General features: G+C 39.1%; 1 protein-coding gene across 1 annotated transcript in view; it reads right to left on the reverse strand.

The window, feature by feature from the left end:
• The window catches only part of CALCR (calcitonin receptor), a 132,099-nt gene that overhangs the window by 51,070 nt on the left and 67,630 nt on the right, over nt 1-13,399 (reverse strand). The window contains exons 2-3 of the mRNA XM_052694960.1: nt 10,299-10,386; nt 939-1,092 (exon numbers count right to left, since the gene is read on the reverse strand). Coding sequence (XP_052550920.1) covers nt 939-1,092; nt 10,299-10,346 — 202 coding nt within the window. The 5' untranslated portion in view covers nt 10,347-10,386. The remainder of the gene's footprint in view (nt 1-938; nt 1,093-10,298; nt 10,387-13,399) is intronic.

Raw genomic sequence — 13,399 nt, forward strand, 5'->3', positions numbered from 1 at the left:
TATCTCCACTTCATTAACTGCATTGTTTGATTTTTTTTTCTAATATAACTTCTCTTAAACAGTGCCTCCATTCCCTGTGTTCTTAGGGACATGGGCTAGTGGGCAGCGTGGTGATGGGTTGACAGTCAATCTCAGAGGTCTTTTCCACCCTTATTGATTCAATGATTCTATGACTTTATGATTTTTTACTTGCACAAATTTCCACTATGCCTCAAATATTTTTTCTTTAGCTTCCTCATAGCTTCTTCCTTATTTTTTATTGAAGAAATGACCAAAAGAGAACCCTCAGTCCCAGCCTGATAGGCTTCTTCATTCACTGCATGCCATTGTTGCACCACTATTATTTGTCATGTCTTTTTCCTTTTTATTAATCTTAACATGTGTCTCCTATTCAGTAATGATCTGTCCTCAGTGCTTTATAAACCTCTTTTTACTAATGTTACTGTTGAATACAGAAGACCAGGAACACTTGTGCTGATACACAGCATGACAGTTCTCAATTCAGGACAGACAGAAAAGCAAAACAAATGAGCAAGACTGGCATTTATATTTAAGATATTACTGTTCACAGTCACATCTTTGTGTAATAGTACCAAAAAATACTGCACTGACAGTTCTGGAAAACTTAACTGTCTAAGGAAGAGAACAGAAATTCAAGCAGCAAAGCCCTGAGCCGGCAATGCACTTCACCTACATGACACAGGTACCATCTGCATGGAAAAGGAGGAATAGCTGCTCATTCCCTGGGCTCACTCTAGCCTTTCTTCTTTCTTAGCATCTCAGAGGACAGTAAGTTAGTGTGAATCTGACTGCTGCTTACCGGAAGGCAGCTGCATCCCAAGGAAAAATATAGGTTAGTATAGAGAACAAAATGCTTCTTTGTAGTGATATACACAAGCATGGTAATGTACAAACAGAACTTTTTTTATCTTCTTTACCTTTTTTCCTATATGGAGGAGCTCTGTTCATCCTCTCATAGCATTTGAACTGCGAATCTATTATCTTCTGTCGTATGACTGAATTTTCAGTTACTACAGGCTCTAATGTAGGATCAGTATAATTTACAGTAGCAGTAAGACTTGGAACCACTCTCTGTACAGAAAGGAAAAACTGTTAGTGACACTGAATAAACCAGCAAGATAAAAAAAAATTACAAAAGGTCAGAAATCTTCATTACGCATTCCTCAAAGGCCTTTTACTTGCGTATTATGATAGACCTTATTACTTTCAAAGGAAGTGCTGAATTTCAGCTAAGTTTACTTCACTATAAACTCAGGATTTTAACCTAGCCCTTTTTCCTGGCAAAAGAAAGAACCATTAAATACTAGATAAAGTCTTTAAAATCTTTCCATTTAGATTAGTGATCTGCAAAAAAAATTAGTACATATCTGCAGAATGTTGCACCCATGTACTTCTTCCCACTTGTGCTGATTTCTCTCTAGATTACCCAGTCAGTACCACAGGCTGGAAACCTTATTATTTCATGTTTTCTGCTTTCTGCTTTGAGCTCCTTCAACTTTTAGGGCCAGAGTAAAGGGTTTAAAACTCACAACCTGAGCTTAGTTCCTAATTAAGTGCCTAAGCAAAGTACCCCCAAATCTGAGAGTCTGAATGAAAAGTCCTCTTTGATAAAGTGGCCTTTTCTGAAGGATTCCACTCTGAGCTGCCTGAAGGGCACACAGAAGGACCACTGCCTATGGAAGGCCAAGAGCTCAGGCAGAAAGGTCAGTTGTTCTCTTTCCATCCACCCCTCTGTTGCACAGCCTCTGTGAGTCAGGGAGGAAATGAGTGTACGGAGCTCCAGTTAAAGCTCTTTTGCCTTAATTCTGTATCAGGACACTTCTCTGTGGGAAGGTGATAGGAAAGGGTTATTTCTTCTGATTCCCCAAGTAAAAGCAATACAACTATGGCCCTTTCTTTGCATGACTATTTTTCTTTACCTGCAAAGCTATACTTAAGCCATTGCAAGTACATACAGAGTTATTTAAAGTCTCCTTCAAAACTGAGAACTCCCATAAGCCTTGAAGTTCTTGGGGATCTTTCTTATTCAAAGCCTACATTTCTCTAGACAAACCATACAGGTAATGTTACTAACATTAATACTTTTAACAGTATTTTCTCCATAGTAAAGAGTAAGTTTAGGACTTTTAGGAGCATGCTTCAGATTATATTGATCACCTCCCATGCACATTCGAGCCTATGAGATTCACATTAACACTAAATGCTTGTTCAAAGATTGTTAAGCAGGCATTTAGAGCTGTACAATCAAAAACCATGACAGGTTTGAAAGTTCAAACATGAAGTGAATTTTTAAACTACTCTTTCCCTTTTTTCTTACTGCACATTGCAAACAGCTGTATCTCATTAACACTTTGCTTTCTTTTCCATTTGCACAGACAAAGCAGCTCATTAAAATACATAGCAAAACAGAGTATGTGAAAATATGTCATTACTTGATGTAGATATGTCTGTGCTGAAACATCTCAGTTTCATCTTTTTATATCACCTTCTTCTCCCTAACCAATTTTGTTCTAATTTAATTGCTTTTTCCCAATTTAATCTAATCCTTTCTCCTGCTGAGATTTTATTTTTGAACTTCATATAGCTACTATTTGAAGACTGGAATACACTGAAGGCACTTAATCTCACTGCATGTAACATGAAATTTGAACTTGAAATAAAATGACAGAAAAAAGATGAAAGATATTTTTGGTAGATATAACTCTATATGAATTTTGTGTGTAAATATATATATATACATGCATGAATAGATATGCATGGACAGTGAAGGCATTTGGAAGATTTCGTCTGGCCACTTAAACGAAAAAATTAAGCTTCTAAAAGGCCAGAATAGAAAATACAGAAGCAAACCCCAGTATATTTGGGTTCTCTCCTTTATGAAAAGATTAAAGGAGTAGATGGTGTCCAAGGGGATCATTTAAAAAGCAAACCAGCAATGTTGCAGATATCACGGGAAAAAAAAAAAAAACAGATGAAGTTTTCCAGCAGTCTTCAGGTCTGTTTTTGCCCTTCCTGTCTGTATATCACCATAGGCTTCAGTACTTCCCTGAAGTGATTCATAGAAACTCCAGATTTATTTTTTCCCCATTCTTATTTTGAATAATACCTCAGTTCCAAGCTGTTTGCATTTGAGAGAGGAACAGCAGAGTCAAAGACAAGCTGGGGATTCCCATATCGCTGCCTCTGCTCTCAACAATTCCTCTGTCACTGGGGGCCAATCTGGGAAAGCACTCATGTTTTGAAAGCATAACCATCTGATAACGCTGGGAAACCATCACCACTTTTCTTTCACTTGAAACAATGTTTTATTTGACTTTCATTTTGTTTTGGGAGGAGATGGTCTGTTCTTCAGCTTGTTTGACCAAACAAGACCAATTCACACTAACAATACAACCAGAAAGACTGAAGTTGCTGATCATAAATTGCAATTTCCCTTGCTTTATCTGTACAGAGTAAAGCACAACAGAACTGTATGATAATTGGCAAATGCCAGCTACACAGATAGAAACTGTAAATACTTTTTAAGTGCATTGAAACATCCTTCCCTTCTTTTAAGTTGTTTTGGTTCATTATTATCCACCATTCTTGCAAGGACAGATTTTTCCCAAGATTGTAAAGTACAAAAACATATAAACTGAAATTAAAAGAGATGCCATCAGAAAAGAAACGCTCCATTCCCGTCTTTCAACAGGTGAAGATGTAACAGTTTGTAACCAGGGTTGAAATTTTTGGGGATGAGATACAAGAGAGCAAAAAACACCTTTCTCTTCAAAGTCAGTTTCATAATTTGCTGCATGTAAGGGATGAGTCTACTTCCTGAAGTAGACAGCTCTTATTAGGTATAGATTAATGAGAATAATACTTGGAAGCAGAGTTCCTGTGGTGGTAGATAGGATGAACGTTTTGGATTGTGCACTAAATTATTTAAAGTGCTCAAACTTGTAACCATTCTGCTACCTTTGGGCAAGGCAATCATGCTGCAGTTGAAATTGTGAGAAAAATCCCTATTACCCACATTTGGTCCAGGAATTCACTTAGAGAGATTAAAAAGATAGATGAGAATATGTCAGAAAAGCTCAATGAAAATAGTTTCTTCATCAGGGGAAATAATTTAATGGCCAACAGTAAAAATAAAGCAACTTCGGATAAAGACTGGAATATTAATGTTAGGTTACATCAGTCTCATACATTTATCTCATTTTTTACTTATGAAATCTGAAGAATCAGATTTTGAGTTAGTCACACACACATTTCCAGGCACCTTTGATGTAACTGTAAAAGCTTGAATGTGAAATCAAATTACAGAGTTATGCGTAGGTGTGTTACTGGTATTGTTCATCTGCGATGTGCCTAAAATACACACACTCTTCCATTTGATTACTCATTTCTTTTTGCCTGGATTTGAAAAGCCAGCCATGGAATTTTGAACAATATTTTATTCTGCCTTGAAACAAATGATCATTTCTGCTGACTAACAACAAATAAATCTGATGGCTTGAAAGAGGGTGAGCAATTAAACCTTTGTTTACTACCACACACAAAAGAATTGTGCATCCACCAACATTCTGATACGTGGAGCCTAGTGCCTGCTCACCCCAAAGCCATGGGCAGAACTCCCACTCAGTTCAGTGGGATGGTGATCCGGCCACATACTGGGGATCAATCATACAAAGATCTTACCACAGTTTGATGTTGGATATCATTGTTAACTTATTCTTTCTGTGCTCCTTACCTTTAGGATGAGGAAAAGGCAAATGAGCAAAAAGAAATCTCTGGGTTGCTATGCTGTTATCAAAGGTAAAAGAGGCCTGGGCATGGCTACATGTGGGGAAAGCTTCACCTGAATAGTGCCTATGCTATGGAATAAATGTTGGATGTTTGGAGTCCATTATTGCAAGTTAAAAACCCTTCCCATCTATCCATCAGTTACTTCAGATGGAAGTATAAATGATGTTGATACAATAAAGGAATGGTTCATCCATTTACAAATATTCTTTATTAAAGAGAAATCAGTATTTCACAACTTAATAAGCAGGATGTGTCGACAGCCTGAAAATGATTGTTTATGATTTCTTCAGAAGAAAAATGCTTAAGTGATGTCCCATGCAGCAGTTTAGCAGCCGTACATATGATGTCACTCCTAAAAGTCCAAGTAAATGACGTCATACATACGACCACCAAGCCACCACGTGACAAATGACTGTCATAAGAAAATGATTTATCATAACAAAGAAAAAGAACGGGCTGCTGGGAATGCTGAAGTTCACTTTAAACCTAGAATGGACAAAGTAATCTAGAGAAACAACTTGGATTTGTTATTAAACTATATTAAGATTAGTAAATCGTGCACCAGTTTCTGTAAGACAGACACCTGCTATTAACCTCTACTAGACTATGCCTATTTCTGAAACACAAAATCCAAATAAAGCAAGCATAAAATTCACCTTTTTTTCCACAAAATACTGGATGCGATGAACAGGTATTCCCAAATACTTTTCTTCCACCATCAAGGAGCTAGACTAAACATGACTTTTGAAAATAAAGTATCTGCAGCTTTCTTTCCTTTTGATTTTCCCCCAGATCTTCTTTGAGCTCAGTCAAAATGTATTTCAGAATCTGGATCCTACGACTGCTTATTATTGATAGCTCAAAAATATATTTGATGCATTTCTTTTAAAACTGCTCAGTTTAGTCACCTCTTACTGGGTGACTTAACTCTTGTTCTTTGACACACCACATCTTCAAGCAAGAGCTCAGCATGACTCAGCCTTGTTGCAGAGCTCCTGTTGTACCTTGATTGTGTTTGAGAGACTTTTCACAGCCACCAGTGTCAGAACAGAGAAGAAAACCACTGTGATGCCTTAGGAAGGTCATTAACAGAAGGTACTCAGTAAACATAACAATGATTGCTTATTCATTACGAAGGTACTTAGAAACAGCAGACAACAACTTCTTGGGGGAAATACCTCAACATGACATGTTTTACTGAACCATCGAATGTTAAAAATTTCCCGTATTCAATTGCTGTTGAAGCAGGATGAAAACATCTCATAATTATATCCCATATAACTTACATTGCAGATTTTGTAGGCTATGTAGACGAGCAAAAGATTATCACCCACAGTAGATGAATACAAGACACTTTGAATGGAAAGCAACTTGTAACCCTCTCTTACAGTTCTTTTCCATTGCTGCAGTCAGTATTTGCTCACATGAGGAAGCTTTACTCTCAGGACAGACTGATGCAGACTGTGAGCTTAGAGCAAGGCTGCAGAATGCTTCAGGGATTTTGAATGCAGCTCTAATTAATCACCTTGCAAGAGACCTCTTTAGAGCAATCAGCTGCATGGCAACAATCTTATGTTAAAAAGCAAAAATGGAGACAAAAATGTCTGGCTCACCCTGAAACTTTGGTGAATGCAATCCTTTCCTGAAAAGTTGCATGCAGATAGTGCCTGAAATGCTCAAAATAACCTACAGTAAGTCTTTATCATCAGCATTGTACCTCCCCAAATATTCATTACATGAGAAGAGCTCTGGCATTTGCAAGTCCTTACAGCTTGAAGCAACTCACACAAAGGAAAATACACCTTTCCCTCTGCTTTGTCAGCACATCTCCTGGCCCCCCAAAGGCCAGTACCTTCTCTACACCAGATGTTAGAGGAACCACTGTTTAAGCAGGAAAGTCTTATGCAGAATAGGAGCAGGCTATGGCCCCCCTGTGCAGTGTATCACACCTGTAGCTGTGGGGGACAGCCGGCTGTGGCACCTCACTGCTGTGTATCACTGTGGCAAGAGTGAGATGCTTGCACGATGAGCCATGCCCTCCTCACAGTACTAAACATATTTCTAAGTGGCTTCTGGAGACTCAAACCTACTATAGTTGTGTTCCAAAATATGCCAGTTTTTGTACTTACCTAAATCACACTCAGGCGTTCACATGATTAATTTTCCATGTTTTATGAACTGCAATTATTCACAAGCCTTTCAGGATCTGACACAGTATATCAGACTGTGAATCTCAGTGATTGAGATTTGGTAACAATTTGACAGGTCTGGACTTAATAAACTGTACAATTTGGTTTTTTTTACTCAAAATGAAATTGTTTTAAAATGTAGTCTTGATCAAAGGGATTTAATTGAATAATGGTGTGGTCTGAAGCTGCAGCATTTGTTTTGTCCTTACTGAGCACTCTGTGGTTGGCTCAGGACAACAAAATTGCAATATATGAGCAAAAACTACTCCATCCGTCCTCATTTACAGGGCAGGAGCAAATTACCATCTGCAGGCACAAAAGGAGAATTTTTTCTTGACAAAATGAGGTAGAAAATACAATTCTCTTATCTCAATGTCCTGAAAAATTGATCAGTCACACAGGAAAAAGACCCAAGCTTGTTTCCTCCTCCCTCTCATTTTCAGCAGTCTGATCTCCCTGGACACACTGTTCCAATGCTCACCCTTCCTGTGGAGAGAAATGTGCATGTAGGAGACGGTCTAATTCTGCCAGCACATGGAGACTGAGGAACTTGAAACAAATTTCAGTTACACTCCGGGGTTCTCAGTAATTACTGAAAAATAGGCAGTATCAGGAATAAGGTGAAATAAGAAACATTCCCTGAGAAGAACAATTAGAATTTCTAAAGAAATTCCCTCCGAATTGCAAAGGAATATCTGTTAATGGTGGAAGAATGGCTATTATTCTGCATACAAAAGCAAGGGGAGCAGTCAGAGGACAATAAGAAATGAGCTTTGCTTCTAATAATTGAGTCTTGGAGTCAGGTGCTTTAAACAGTTTGTGTTTAGTATTTTTTTTTAGTAATTTTAGTAATTACTATGGATCTATACACAAAGGAGTAGAGTGCTGGGTGGTCTATGTAGAAATGATACATTTTCTATCAGAAGGTACCAAAACCACTTGGGATAGGTCTGAAGGCTGGAAACTGTGGGGAGGAGGACCTATGGAGTACTTGTAATTGGGGTCTAGGACCAAGCATGCAAGGAGGGATATGGGACTGGCACTGGGAACCCAGGAGCAATTAGAAAATCTTGCAGAATGGGAATGGCCTTTCTGGAAGAGAAAGAAGGACACCCTTTCCTTATGACAGACCACGAATAAAATGTAAAACTTGTGTTTTTCCACCAACTTCAGGTGGAAAAATTTTTCGAAAGATGACCCTTGCCAAATATTTTTCGTATTTGATTTAACAGCAGTGTTCTGGCAAGTACTATCAAGAAAATAGAGCTTGTTCACAGTCCTCATCTACGACTGTGGCTTCTCCCTTACCAGAAGATAAATTGATTTAAGAGGTGTCTAACAAGATAATAGTATGGCCACCACAGTGGAAAAGGATGGAATGCTGAGATTGGAGCAGTGAAAATGTAAGTAAATTTGTGCTTAAGTTACACATACAGAGATCTCTAGTGTAAAGATATGTAAAAGGAAGGAGATGCAGATTTTACTGCAAAGCTTCCTAAATAAGTCCTAGCCCTGGGCTACTGCTGTAAGGAGGACAGAACCAATGCTGCACATGTGATACCGTAGGTGAGAGATCTAATTTAGAGAGAGGATCAGCCAAACCTTTCAAGACTGTTCTCCAAATATATGCCGTAAGACAGAACGCTCCAAACACTCAGTAAGGGCTGTTGTCAATTTTAGTTAACAGAATATTTACAGTCCTGTCATTTGATTGTGGAAGAAAAATAATCTGGGACTGTTCTTCCAGTTGGCTTTGATTTCTTACAGGAAGACTTGCTGTTCTTTGCCAAGGCTCCTGTTATGTTATGCAGGTCAGTCGGGATTATTCAAGCACAGAAAATATCTGGTCTCAGATGGGTCCTTTGGCTTTGAGAGATCTCTTAACATGCATGATGTTCCAGCCAGCACAGTTCTACGTGCACCACTCGCAGGGCTATGTGTAACAGACACATAATGCCACAAAAACCAGTATACTCTGATAAACATCAAGGCAGATTTTTGCCAAGCACAGGGATAATCATTCAAATCATTAACTAATTCTGGATTAATTATTTTTGAAACCAAGCTAGCAGAAAAATGTTGTCTCCTCTGTTCATTCTCTTGCTCTCCAGCTCATCTTTGTTTGAAGTCCCTGATACTGAAATATGAATTCAGTATTTTACCCAAGTAAGGCATTCTTTGCTATTCTTCTGCATTCTTCATGATCTCATTTCATTGTTTTATTCCACCATTCTCTTACTGTTCTTGGCTTCCCTACCTTATTTTTTCTCCATGTTAATTTAAGTGGCAAACAGCACAGTGGGCAAGTTATGCTAGGCTGAAACAAACAAAACAGGGAGAGAGGTCTCTGCCATTCCCCAGAGTGTCCTATAGCCCCATTTCTACAATTTATAACCAGAAAGGGTGTGAGCTGATGGGGAGACACACACCAACATTCCATATTCATTCCACATGAATGGAAGAAAAGCTGAGAAACAGAGGGGTCTGAAGAGCTAACCAACAAGATACAATCAAGAGTAATAAAAATCAAAGGTTTCATCAGGAATACAGAGACAAATATATCTTTGAGGAGTAAGGTAGCATCAGGCATACAAGTTACTCAGACACCGAGGCAGAGAGATGCTCATTCCCGGCAGCATCATTCAGACATATGACTGCTGTGTTACTGGGGATTTGGATAGTGTCCACATTTCTGAATATCTGCAATGTCTTTGATTTTAATCATCTAATCATTTGAGGTTCCACAAGTAAACCTCAAAGAAACCATTCAACTTACATGAGAGGTATTTAGTCAAGTAGAAATTCATTTGCTACATAGTTAGAAAAATAGTTACCCAGCCATGCTGCTGTTGAATATATTGGAGTAACAGAAATATTGAGATCAAACAGTTGGAAGTAGTGTTTGAACTTGACAATTAATCTTTATAGTGATATTTGCCATTTCTATTGCTTTCCTGAGACCAGAGCCAACATAAACAGTGAAAATTCACAATCACTTAAGTCAAAGTCTCACACAACGTTTAGGAAGTTTTCAACTAGTAAGTTTCAAAATCCAGTCAAAAAAACACAGGCATTACCATCTTCAGACTTGCAGTTTTGTCTCACTGGGGAACGGTAGTTTCAAGTTCAAACTTTTATAAGATATCTTATTCAGAAACTTTATTAACCTTATTTCAAAGTTTTATCAGTAAGGGAACTCATTTCTTCACCTGTGCTGTATAACAAATATAACTCCTTATTTTTCTGAACATCACCACAAGTTTGAATCTGGCAGGTGTCATTCATTTGTCTTATACTTACAATAAGAAGGATAATCAGTAAGAAGCAACTGTGGGTAGTTTTTTTCATTGTGAAATCTTCCTGCAGAAACACGTTGTAGCTGATCCTTCTGGGAATTAAACAGCAAAAACAAAACCAGGATTAGATTTTGTTACAATGAATTCCTATCTTTGTGTACAGGCATCTTTTTATACTTCAAGTGCATTCTGCATGTTTGTGTGCCTTCATCCTTCTGTGTGCTGATGTTTGAATTCACTGGAGACAGGTACACTTTTATTTCAGCCTCCCCTATGGATGCTAAAGTCAGCGGGCATGAATTACTGCTCCATATTACTACATGACCAGCAGCGTATCCACATCAAACTGCCTCTCTGCCTGCAGAGCTGACTTTAGTTGCCCTGATTCTGCTGCTTCTAATCTCCAAATGTCTGCAGACCCATGAAGAACCTGCATATTTTTTAAAATTACCCCCAAAAAAGAATAATCTGGTGCAATGATAGGCCACTCAAAAAGCATATTTATTGAGTGAGAGAAAGTCAGAGGATGAGTAACCACTAGGTAGGTTACCACAGAACTCAGTGTGGCAGGAAAAGAGACAAATTGGAAGCTCTTTAGGCTAGACCTCCTGGCAAAGGAGCAAGACTGTGGGTTTTCACAATCCAAAATGCAGCTAGCTTGCCTGGTCTGTGTGATTGGAGACAGACACGTGGCAGTGACTCTCCACCATTGAGAACTGCCTCTGCACAAAGTGCTAGAGAAGCACAGCATGGCCATACCTCCAAGGGCTTGAAGGGAACTGGACCAGAAGCTTTCTGCTTTTCTTTGTCTCTTTAAGTCATCACCCATCCAGCCTTTGACCACACCTTCATTTCTGAGGCATCTAAAAAATAGAGTGAGCACACTACCTGAGCACCAGGCATACCCAAACCCTAAGAATTTAATGGGAAAAGGGCATGAAGACTTTGAGGCTTAGCTTACAGTATGTTTAGTGAGCAAAACAATCCTTTGTGCAACTCTTGTTTCTGCCACAGCACTGTAGCAGCTCTTCTCTACTTGAAGTGGTTTGGAATGCCACCCATTACAGAGAGGAAATAAAACAGTTGTATTTGTCCTCATCTAAAGGAGAAATAATCTCAAAATGTAAGAAAGGTGTGGCACTTCTACTGCAATCTAATGCACTTGTATGTAATATCCCATGAATGGGAGTGTTTCATGTGCCACTGAGGTTACATAAAACATGGAATGATGAAAAAGAGGACTCAGAAAAAATGCCTCTGTTAAGAAGTAGCCTTATTACTGCCAGAGCCTTTCCAGAAGCATTCTGGTGTGCCAGAGGTAATGGGACAGGCAAATGACACAGAAATAACATATAATTATGCTGTCAGCCACATATTTGTATTTGATCAGCAATGACAGATAACTCAATTGAAGCAAAAATTGGTCAGCTAGATCTGAGGAAAATGTCTGGAATTGTTTCCATCTTCTGTATACTATTCCCCGCAGTGTATATTGGTTCAAAACTGCCAAAAAATATATGAGCATATAAATAATAGGTCTTGATCAGCTGCCCAATGAGCAGATATATACACATAAATGTGTCCATACAATGATGCACAGTACTGTGAAGTGTTCTATAGTGTGATGTAAAGCCAGTTGTCTTATGCATTCCCTCTACTAGCCTCCTCTGCTGCATTTACAGGGATGTGCTAAAAAATAGGCAAAATAACTTTGTCCTACAAGCTGTTGACAGTCTTGCAACACACTACTTGCCACAAATGGCAGAGCGATGAATTGTGATCTAGAAAGAGCAGGCAAAATCAATAGCAAACCCGCAATGCATGTAATCTCCTGCACTTAGTGCTAAAAGCGTTTACAGCATTATGTTGGATTAAAGCTGCAACTGCATGCAAATTTTAGTCAAGTGATATTTCGTGAATGTTTGCTACTATGTATTGGAGAAGCTATTTAAAATACTTCTTGCTCCATGTCTCCCAGTTAAAAAAACCATCCATAAAATATTGAAGACATTATTTTTTCCCTCTGTTAACTGTGATGCCTGTGCCGTATGATATTACATACGAGTAAATGAGTAAGAATTATTCTGCGTACTAAATCTTACATAATTTTGATATTTCTAGTCTTTCTTCTTCTAGCCAGCTCTAACCACAGGAATGGCTGACATGCTTGAAGTCCAGTACCTGTTTTTTTCTTCCTCTTTCACCAGAGTCTTCTCCAGGGCCAACAATTTTAACAGGCTTTAACAATGCTGCTATAAAGTCCCTGACTAAGAAGTAGCTTTTCTCTAACCTCAAGAATGACCTGCAGCACTACATGCGTGGGTTACTGGATCAAGGACAACGAGCATCTTGAAATGTAAAGACGTGCAGGTAAAAAGCGTTAATCAAGGGACAGATCAGGAATAATGTGGAGATAGAAAGATTCTCAGGAAGGGGAGCCCCAAAGAATGGATCATCAGCCTCTGGACAGAGGTTTGGACCTGCATCATCGCAGCTCTGTCCAATTGATTCAGGGTGATACAACAGGTAAACTGGAATGTGCAAAGTGCTATTTTCAAGTTTGGGACTGCTGTGCTAAAAACACTACTTGCACTTCTGCCATCAACCATGTTCTTGCTGAAAAGGAGGCTGGAAAGCCCCAAGCAGCCAGAAATACTGCATAGCTGGATCTGGATGTGTGCTATCATTATCTATGATGTTGTCTCTGGCTGGGTGGATAGGGGGAGAGCAGTGGATGTAGTCTACCTTGATTTCAGCAAGGCATTTGATACTGTCCCCCACGACATCCTTATAACAAAGCTGAGGAAGTGTGGGATAGATGAGTGGACGGTGAGGTGGGTTGAGAACTGGCTGACTGGCAGAGCACAGAGGGTCGTTGTTGGTGGTGCAGAGTCCGGTTGGAGGCCTGTAACCAGCAGTGTTCCTCAGGGGTCTGTGCTGAGTCCAGTCTTGTTCAACATCTTCATCAATGACCTTGATGAGGGGATAATGGCCACCCTCAGCAAGTTTGCTGATGATACGAAGTTGGGAGGATTGGCTGACATGCCTGAAGGCTGTGTTGCCATTCAGCAAGACCTGGACAGGCTGGAGAGCTGGGCAGAAAAA

The sequence above is a fragment of the Tympanuchus pallidicinctus genome, unplaced genomic scaffold (assembly GCF_026119805.1).
Source record: "Tympanuchus pallidicinctus isolate F22 unplaced genomic scaffold, pur_lepc_1.0 scaffold3, whole genome shotgun sequence".
Taxonomy (NCBI): Eukaryota; Metazoa; Chordata; class Aves; order Galliformes; family Phasianidae; genus Tympanuchus; species Tympanuchus pallidicinctus.